General features: G+C 44.7%; 1 protein-coding gene across 1 annotated transcript; it reads left to right on the forward strand.

Moving 5' to 3' along the window:
* Positions 1–2408: 2408 nt before the first annotated feature.
* FCER1A (Fc epsilon receptor Ia) lies at positions 2409–8737 on the forward strand. Its single transcript, XM_025860746.2, has 5 exons — positions 2409–2520; positions 2953–2973; positions 4015–4278; positions 6603–6860; positions 8284–8737. The coding sequence occupies exons 1-5, from the start codon at positions 2457–2459 to the stop codon at positions 8466–8468; spliced, it is 792 nt and encodes a 263-aa protein (XP_025716531.1). The 5' UTR covers positions 2409–2456; the 3' UTR covers positions 8469–8737.
* The last annotated feature ends 1402 nt before the right edge of the window (positions 8738–10139 follow it).

Consider the following 10139-nt stretch of genomic DNA (forward strand, 5'->3'; position numbering starts at 1 on the left):
TATTTTCTCATTTAAAAAACTTGCAGATCCTTGAGCAATCCTATGAGAAACACTGGCCAATAGGGATGGTCACCAAAACATCCTGAATTTTCTTTTCTTTTTTTTTTTTTTTAAGATTTTATTTGTTCATTTGACAGAGAGAGAGAACACAAGCAGGGGGAGTGGCAGAGGGAGAGAGAGAAGTGACTCCCCACTGAGTAGAGAGCCTGATGCAGGACTCTCGATCCCAGGACCCTGGGATCCTGACCTGAGCCGAAGGCAGACGCTTCACCAACTGAGCCACCCAAGCGCCCCATCCTGAATGTTCTGACACTGAATCTCTTTCCAACACTCAGTCCACTGTTCACATCCCTTGTCAGACCAGACAGTCTAGTTTTGGGTCCAACACTGGAGGTCTGACCCAAAGTCCTCCAGTGTTTTCTTGAGCCTCTGTGAAAATCTTGCCTGTTTTGAAGGAAAGGACAATTTCTCTAGAAACTGCCCAGTTTAAAGCACCTATCTCACCTTTGTCTGGTCTTCCTCATTTCTTCAAAACCCAGACCAGTGCTTTTCAATCCGATCAGACCCCATCTTGCAGTATATATTTGGTGACACTCTCCTTGCTCTTTTGATAGGAATGCACAGATCATGGACTCACCTAGCAGAGGTGGAGTGGGGCGGGCTATAGAAAGTTAACCTTTATGACCCCTCACTGGCATGGGCCCCTCCAAGGTCCTGAAGGAGGTCATATGCTTTTGTAAAATTTACAGAAGTTAGATATTTTAGCCACGTTTGGATGAGACTTCCTTTCCTACTGGCACACGAGGGTAGCTGCAGGAAAGGTTCTGGGATCCAGCTAAGGAGGACGTGGGTTGAGGGTATTCTGCCCTGGTTTAGTGTAAGAGATGCATGGAGTTCGCAGTTCCTTCCAGGTAGGGTAAGACAGGGTGAGGCACTTCAAGCCAGCATGGTGGGAATGGCCTCCAGGAAAACTCCACCGAAGAGCCAACTGTCTTGGCTTCGGGACACAAAGGTAGAGGGCCGGCGATCAGGCTGCAGCATGACTGCATCCTCCAGGACTCGGCGCTGGAAATTTGCGGGCAGCGAAGGAAAACCGAGGTTGAAATATCTGGAGTCAGAAGCTAATCTTGTCAAAACTTTTTCCCGAGTGTCAGATGTCTATAAAATTGTAAGCAGAGGATTTGGTTCATTTCTGTGTCTAGTGAAAATGGAAGGAAGTTCTCGCTCTTCAGGAATATTCTCAGTAATGTGAAATACAGAATTATAAACACACCATGATGCTTTTGTCTTCTTGTTCATGGAAATAAAAACAAAGCAGAATTTATCAGGATTCCTGTGTTTGTAAGCCACAAACCTCTAACAGTACTACAAACAGTGAGGGTGTTTCATAGAAACTGCATTTTCCATGTACCCCAAGTATCAATAATAGAAAACAATACTGATCAGCAATGCTAGGGGAAAGAATGAGTTGTATTTCTAGTTTCTCTACTTAAAAGTGATAATACAAGGGGCACCTGGGTGGCTTAGTCAGTTGGGCATCTGCCTTCGGCTGGGGTCATGATCTCAGGGTCCTGGGATTGAGCCCCACATCGGGCTCCCTGCTCGGCGGGGAGCCTGCTTCTCCTTCTCCCTCGACCTCTCCCCGCCTGCTTGTGCTTGCTCTCTTTCTCTCTGTCAAATAAATTTTTTTAAAAATGATAATACAATATCACTGTCTGATGAAGAGGATCAAAGAGTACTTAGTAAAGATACATAGGAAAAGAAAAGTATGAGTGCAATGCTTAGCAGCGAATTGTTATTTTTTCTGGATTTTTATAATGTATGTGTAATTTTTTGGCTTTTATATATTTCATAACTTATTGTGATATAATTTCTTCTTCTGAATAGTCATTCTAATACCTAATATTGTATTCATAATTTTCTTTTCTTTCTTTCTTTGATAGAGAGAGAGAGAGAGAAAGAGAGAGAGAGAACACAAGCAGGGGGCAGAGGCAGAGAGAGAAGGAGACTCCCCGCTCAGCAGGGAGCCCGATGCGGGTCTCGATCCCTACCTAGGATCATGACTTGAGCCGAAGGCAGACGCTTAACCAGCTGAGCCACCCAGGTGCCCCTATATTCATAATTTTCTATTCAATTTTTTAAAGAGGGCCCAAACTGTGGGAGTTCTGGATCCACCTCTCCTACACACATAAAGTCTTAACATAAAGAAGAAATAAAGCGAAATAACTTTATGATAATAAAACATATCCATGGCAAGTGTGCTGGCTACACGCACTAGCAGGTAAATGTGAAATTGCCCAATTAGGCACTACTCTGACTATTATCGCCAGAGAAGGCAAACCGAGGTGCAGCTGATGAGTTAACCAGATATGATACAGAAAACATTTCCTTCTCCTTTTTGGCTTCAAGTCTATTTTAAGGCTTCAAGTCTCCAGTCCAGTCGGCACTTGGGAGCCATGGAGGAGATGCCTATTCCCAAGGGAGGCCCTGCTCTGCTGTGGATGGCGTTGCTGCTCTTCTGTAAGTAGACGTTCAGTGACACCCCCCCCCACCCCAGAGGGACCAAGATGGATCTGGGGAGCAGCTGGGGTAGGAACACTGACAGTTTTCATGGTGATTTTTTCTGAGCCACATGCAAACCACGGGGCATCTCCTGGGGATTCTGTAGTGGACACAAGCTGGAGAGCAGAGCAAATCAGACTGAGCAAGACTTAAGGGGGAGCAAGCCTGAAAATCTGTCCTTGCCATCACTCTGGCATCTCCCAGAGGGCAAGGGAGGGAGGACAGAGGAAAGAGAGAAGTTTCTTCTCTCCAAGGGTCAGGTTCCTTAGAAGTTGCTTGGCCCTTAAAACTCCATGGATGTAGACCTCATCACTGTACCCATATCTCTGTCCTTAGGAGTGCTAGAAGGCTGGGAGTAGCCACTAACTTTTCTCTTCTGGACTTTTGCAGCTCTAGAGGGCATGTCAGCAGGTGAGTCCTCTGTCCTTGCTCTGTCAGCCTCAACATGGCTGGGCACAGCTACCCCCCTCACTGTTTCTCTTCACCCCATCTCCTCTGCTTTCTAATGATGAGGCATCTTCCCTCCCTGTCCAACCTGAGCCCCGCTTGCACCCTGCCTGTCTTCCTTCTTTCCCCCACTCCCAACAGCTTTAAAAGAACCACCTCATTCTCTTGAGACACCCCACCTCTTTTTTTGCAACAACCATGTCTGTGGAACATCTAAACATCCAAGTGCCACCCAGGCACCACCACACAACCTCTTTCAGTTCCTACATTGTCATCATCTTAGTACTGTCACCATTTTGCTGTTGAGGCCTTTGTCTAATTAAGTGCCTTGCTGGAGGTCTCACAGCCAGCCAAGGGCCAGCTTCTAACACAAGCCCCTTGGGTCCAAGTCTAGCTCTGTTTCTGCACCCTTCCTCATCGCCACCTGCCACTTCCTAGGCTTTGGTCAAATTTGTACCACAGTTCTTTGTTCCTAAAAACCTATTAAGGCTGATTCTCTCAGCGTTTCTCACTTCCTTCCAGAACTGACATGTATTTTTCACTCCATGTGCACTTACAGTTAAATAGTCATAAAAATTTAGAGCTGGGAAAGACTATGTTTCATCTAGTCCAACACATTTATTCATCCATTAGTCACATATTCATCCACTCAGTAAATGTTTAATGAACACGTACTATGTACCAACCATTGTGCTGAGCTAGGGCTGAACATGACAGACATCGCCTCTGCCTTACCAGAGGCTGCAGTCCTCACTGGCTTGTTTGTTTCTTTAATACCCCACATTCATGTCCTGTCTTTCTGCCTAGGTTGGGAGCTCCCCAGAGCTACTGTACTGTGTCTTCCTTCTGTAATCCTAGGAATCAGGACAGTTTCTTATTAGCGGCAGTCCAAGGGTAGACTGACTGCTCACTGACTCTTGCCATGTCTGTACTTTAGAGCCTGGACAGTTTTCTCTGCCCCTTCCCCCCATCTATGTCTCTTTCTACAATTTGATCTCCTCCAAGATACCTCGAAACCTACGGTGTCCTTGAACCCGCCATGGAATAGAATATTAAAAGAGGATAGTGTGACTCTTATATGTTATGAGAACAACTCCCTTGAAGTCAACTCTGCTGTGTGGACCCACAACAACATCAGCTTGGAAGAGACATCCTCACGTTTGAACATTGTGAAAGCCCAAATCCAGGACAGTGGGGAATACAGGTGTCAAAACAACGGATCCACCCTGAGTGAACCGAGTGAACCTGTGTACCTAGGAGTCTTTGCGGGTAAGTTCCAGGACTATAGAAAAATAGATCCCCCTATGTGAGCAATGGCCCATCCAAAGATGGGGAGAGATCAAGTTATTCCAGGGTTAGCGCACCGGGGTGGGACTCTGGTCTCTCACTCAAGACCTGCCCGTAGCTCTCCTTCCACCCTTACCCCTGCCCAGCCTTGCTTCATTCTATGTTCTGGCCATCTCCCACCTCCCAGTGTTATCCCTCTACTCCTACCTTATCTCTCTTCTGCTTGGGGCAGATGTTTATGATATGTACAAATGGTAGGTTGGATATGTGAATGTTGCAAAGAGCTGAACATCTGAAATAGGATCAAAAGTTCTGATTGTAAAATTTGCTCAACAAATGTCCTCCCTGCTATTCCTTATGTTCCACAAATAAGTGAAACCATATGATAATTGACCTTCTCTGCTTGACTTATTTCACTTAAGCGTAATCTCCTCCATGGAGGACATTAGAAGAAGGAAGGGAAAAATGAAGGGGGGGAAATCAGAGGGAGCGATGAACCATGAGAGAAGATGGACTCTGAGAAACAAACCGAGGGTTCTAGAGGGGAGAGGGGTGGGGGGATGGGTTAGCCCGGTGATGGGTATTAAGGAGGGCACGTACTGCATGGAGCCCTGGCTGCTATATGAAAACAATGAATCGTGGATCACTACATCAAAAACTAATGATGTATTGTATGGTGACTAACATAACATAATAAAATAAAATTAAAAAAAAAAAAAAGGCCGAGTTAACCTAAAGAAGTTTCAGCAAAGAGATTAGAAACCCTGTAGCAAATAAATCCATGTGACCTGCTGGATCAGTGTTAGGTAGTTTGTTGAGGGTCAAATACTACAGTTAGCTCTGGGTTGCTTTGGCTTGAAGAACTTAAGATCTTTAAGATCTTATCTCCCCAGCATTGTGGATTATAAAAGATCTTTAAGATCTTTACCTTTAAGATACCTTTAAGATCTCCCCAGCATTGTGGATTATAAAAATATCATTCAAAAGGCACCTCTTGGCTCCTTAGTATGTTTTATGATACATGGAAGTGATATATTAACTGAAATTGCAAAACTGCCTATTTCCTACAATCCAGTTAAAAACTGTATTCATGTTACTAAAGTCACAATACCAAGTGTAATAACTTTCTTTAATGAATCACAAATAAAAGCCATGGGAAAATTAAAAAAAATTGCTCAACAATTTCTATGCAGCACGACCTGGATATTAGGTTGCACTCTTGGTTTTGAAAGACATCCATGTAGATCCCTCAACAGCCTTCGCTTTTACTGAAGAACAAATCTTATGTTCGCTTCAACTTTGTGACTCTTCCACTGCCACCGATTAGCACAGCTTGCTTAGGCCCATGGGGTTAGTTAGAAAATGCCGGATGAACAAAGGAAGGACTTCATTTAAATGGCTAGGTCATGGATATATTTTACTTTATATTTTTTAATGTAAATATATTTAAGGTATAAGCATACTTTATATTTTCCTCTTGAGTGAAAAGAGGTGTGGCAGCATCCATACGCAAATTCCAGATACAAAGTAAAGTAGCATGGAATAGCTTCTTTATTTCCTTGGAAGAGATTCTAGAAAACTCCTCCCGGACTGCTCTAAACTGTGCCTGCACAGCCTAGCCAGATTTTTGTCCAAAATTTTCCTTCAGTGAGTTTCAATTCCTACAATGACATTAGAGAACCTGACTCTTATATTTTACAAAATCATTGTTAACAAGTATTTGTTGAGTACCTACCCCCGAGGTAATGGTGTTGGGCACTGGGGATATAATATAAGGATCAGACATGGCCCCTGGCCTCCTGAAGTATGGAGCCAAATGAAGAAGAGGACATTAAGTGAGTAACTACGCACACATAATTAAAATTGGCATTCACGTTCTGGGGAAGTTTTGGAGCCAACTATGAGTAATGGTAGAAGTAGGGAGCCCCTAAGAGGCAAGAGGACAAAACAGACCTGCCCCTAGGTGAGGACTTCCTGGACAGGGTAGTTTTATTCCCTTTAGTGACCAGAACTGGTGCCGACGGAGCTGAAGGGACCCGCCTCCCCTCTAAAACCATCCACGGACAGGCTCAGCAGAAATGTGAGAGTGGTTTTCTGGCCCCCGACTCACTTTTCAGGAGGAGAGAGGATTTATCAATATAGAGGACAGACTCTAAGAATTATTTTGTGACATTATGAGCCAAGAAATGGGCTCATGATAAACCATGGTTTTTGACACATGCTCTGTGCGTGACCACTTTTATTTTTGTCTCTCTCTGTGTCTATCTCTCCATTTGCTATTACATAACCTAATGAATGCTCTTCAGAGTGGCTGCTCCTTCAAGCCTCTGCTGAGGTGCTGATGGAGGGTGAGTCCATCCACATCAGGTGCCATAGTTGGAGGAATTTGAACATCTCAAAGGTGACCTACTACAGGAATGGCATAGCCCTCAAGTACAAGTATGATAACTTTGACATGCCCATTGCCAATGCCACAATAAGGGACAGTGGCAGCTATTACTGCACGGCCTGGATTCAGAGGCTAAATCACACCTCTGGCCCCCTCAACATTATTGTGAAAAAAGGTGAGTTGGTAAAGCAAGAGGGGTGCCCATAGCAGGGGAAGGGAGAGAGCAACCCCCAGCCTGAAGTGGCTGCAGCATGCAGCAAGGGACAGCAGTGGACAGCAGTGGTGCCTTGTGAGTCTGCTGGCCTGTGGGTGATACCTGTTCACATTGTGGGATTTCTGTGAAGACTAAATGCGATATTGGGAAATGGATGTGTAGCCTGTTAAGTGCTACCCAAGCATGATGGATCACAATTCTTGGTTTGATCTCAAAGTCCTCTTTTGCTCCTGGGGAGAACACTTATATTTATCAAATTGAAAGGGAGTCTCAAAGTTAAAGGAACGAAGGCTGTGAGGAGCTTGAAGACGCCATGCTGGCGGAGGAGAGCTGGGGAAGGAGATCCATGGGCCACGGGCTAAGTGCCCAAGTCAGGAGGAGACAGAGGCTCATGAAGAGAGCCGGGCTGGTAGGCTGCCTCCAGGGCCAAAGATAAAGATGCTCCTTCCTAACTCCAGAGAAGAGAGGGAGCCTTTGGAATATCTGCCTTGCAAGAAGGAAATTAGATTTTTTTGCTTGGCAGACTTGGCTCATACTAATGTCTAAAAAAGCACAAGACCAGAAGCCAGAATTAAGCTTTAATGTCAATCTTCTGTTAACTAGTCTGAGACCTAAGTGCTATTTAATTGTCATTGGCCTTCTAGTATCCTTATTTGTAAAGTAAATGGTTTGGTCTAGATGCCACTTGGGGAATTTTAAAAATACTTACACTTCGCATCTCATCTCCTGAGGTTCTGATTTAACTGGTTTGGAGGACTGGGCATCAGTACTTTTAAAAGCCCTTTCAAGGTAACAGTCATGTGCAGCCAGTGCTGAGAGCTGCTAGTCTAGGTAATCCCTGGGGGAGGGGGTTTCTGGCTATAATAGTCTGGGGCTCTATAATTCTAGGATAATCACAAAAATCAGCACCTTGCAAACAGAATAACAGAATCACAAGAGAGGGGAATTGGAAGGCAGCTTAAAGAAGCTCTAGCCCAGGATCTTTGTTTCACCCAATAGGCAGGCGGTAAATGATGAATGATTCAGAAATGAGGCAGTGCTAACCCCCACCCCTGCCTTGTCTCCTGTCCACCCCCAAATCATATGAGGGCACTGGTCCTGTGAGCTCCAAGAAAGGGGCCGTCTTTCCTCTGACCTTTCCCCTTGGGCACATTGGCTAGAAGAGCTGTAGCCAGGGGTTATGGGGGAGATCTCAGGAGTCCCGGGGTTCCAGGAAGCATAGACAGAGGAACCTAAATCCATGGGTGTTGCTCCCTGGGCCTGGATGCCATGTCATGCTAGTGCTAGAAGACAGAGGACTGTGCTAGGTCCTTCTCTTAGGGAGGATGAAGTCCTGAACCTCATTCATCAATTCCTCATATGACTTGTTTCTTGTTGCATCTAGATTCCTCCAACCGGAATGGTCACCGAAGCAAATACTCCTGGCTACAATTTCTGATCCCATTGTTGGTGGTGATTCTGTTTGCTGTGGACACAGGACTGTTTATCTTGACCCAGCAACAGTTGACACTGCTCTTGGAGACTAAGAGGACCAGGAAGAGCAAAAAGCCAGACCCCAAAAAGAATTGATGTCACTGCTTAAGAAACATTAGCAAGAGCAACTTCTTTCTGGCATCCACAATCCCTTCTCCATCATCAAACACAGCTCCCAATGTCACACAGGGAGGTCTGCACTCAAGGCTTTACAGAACTGCTTCATTAAACAACTCAAACTGATTAAGTAGCATGTAATAGTAAGTTCTCAATAAATATCAGTTAAATAAATAAATAAAAGAATGACTAGATTCATCTGTGAAAGAGAAGTACAATTTGAATAAAAGAGGTATGAAACCAGGTAACATGATGCTTCTGACTATTTGAGGCTTGCTACTTTCTTTTTTGTTTCTAGAGGCAGGAACCTTGAAGTTCTAGACTAGAGTTGTCTTCTCTTAACCACTCTAAGTCTGGACTAGGACTACAAAGACTTGGGGGGGATTCTGGTGAGATTGACCATTTTTATGCTCACTTCAACATACCATTTATGAGCTTCTAGCTTTTGCTGAATCTGGGGCAATCTTGGGCCCTACGGCTCTGAGGGGTGAGACTCAGTCTAAGATTCCCCTGTGATTGTTTCTCCCTCTAACATCTCTCAAACTTGTGTCTTGAATACCTTCTTACAGCAACTGAACTAAGCATCTTGGAGAAATCCCCCTCAAATAACTGCCGGAACTCTCAGCTCTGAAAACAGGGATCTCAGGCAAAGCAGCCTTTGCTTTCCCACCCCCACCCCACCTTTGCCCATGGAGACAGTTACACAGGGGCCTGGGGAAAGGATTAGGGAAGAGAGGCAACCTATTGTCAGTGCTGACCATGAGTTCACAACAGTCAATGAGAGATCAGAATTATCTATAGCTTCACTATGTTTTAGAACAATTACTAACATAAGGAGGAAGTGAATCCAGGGGGAAATTTGTAAATACCCATGAGACTGAGAAGTCCCATTTTCTCCAAAAGATGTTTTTGGATCACAAAGCAGAGAGAATTATTGGAGCTTTTTTTTTTTTCTTTTTTAATATAGATATCTGCTATGAATCTCCTTAACACTCTCTAGTTGTTTTTTGTTTTGTTTTGTTTTCCAAATCATTTCAGAGAGGTAAGAAATGACCGGATTCCCAGTGAACAGCCTGGGCACTTGGTTTCACATAAACAGGCCTGGTGAGTGGAGAAGAGATTTTTCCTGCAATAACAGGACAGGAAAAGTCCCCGCAGGAGGCTCCTTGGTGTTGCTCCGGACACTCCCCCCTGCCTTTAAGGGAAGACAGAAGATCCATGAGACCTTGAGACCATGGTCTTGCCACCACCTTCACTAACAACATCTTGCTTCACAGAGTCCTAGACATGGCATCATACACATCAGACCAGAGAGCAAGCGACTTACTCCTTTGTTGGGTCTAAGGCCAAATGACCCAGAGTGAAGAGTTGAGAGATATTTAACATGGATAGGAAGTCCAGACTTGATCAGCTTGAGATACAACTTCTGAGAGGTCTTCTAGGTTCTGGTATATCACAATTCACCTCCACCTCCCCTTCATCCCCACCCCAAGCTTGCAAGGGTTCTGCAGAGAGCACGAACCTGGATCTTTAGGCCCCTGTGAACTAGCTGTGTGACTGGAGAAAGTCACTTGCTGGTGTCTGAGATTCCATTTCTTTGTAAAAAGAGCAGTTTGGACTAGGCAGCCTCTAAGCTTCCTCAAGCCCGGA

The sequence above is a fragment of the Callorhinus ursinus genome, unplaced genomic scaffold (assembly GCF_003265705.2).
Source record: "Callorhinus ursinus isolate GAN/ISIS: 27379988/994484 unplaced genomic scaffold, GSC_fseal_2.0 scaffold88, whole genome shotgun sequence".
Classification (NCBI taxonomy): Eukaryota; Metazoa; Chordata; class Mammalia; order Carnivora; family Otariidae; genus Callorhinus; species Callorhinus ursinus.

Excerpts from the sequence above, each read along its gene's own strand:
- FCER1A (XM_025860746.2), top strand. The coding sequence starts at position 2,457 with ATGGAGGAGATGCCTATTCCCAAGGGAGGCCCTGCTCTGCTGTGGATG. Across the intron at positions 2,974-4,014 it reads TCTAGAGGGCATGTCAGCAG|ATACCTCGAAACCTACGGTG; the intron begins GTGAGTCCTCTG and ends ATCTCCTCCAAG. Across the intron at positions 6,861-8,283 it reads CAACATTATTGTGAAAAAAG|ATTCCTCCAACCGGAATGGT; the intron begins GTGAGTTGGTAA and ends TGTTGCATCTAG.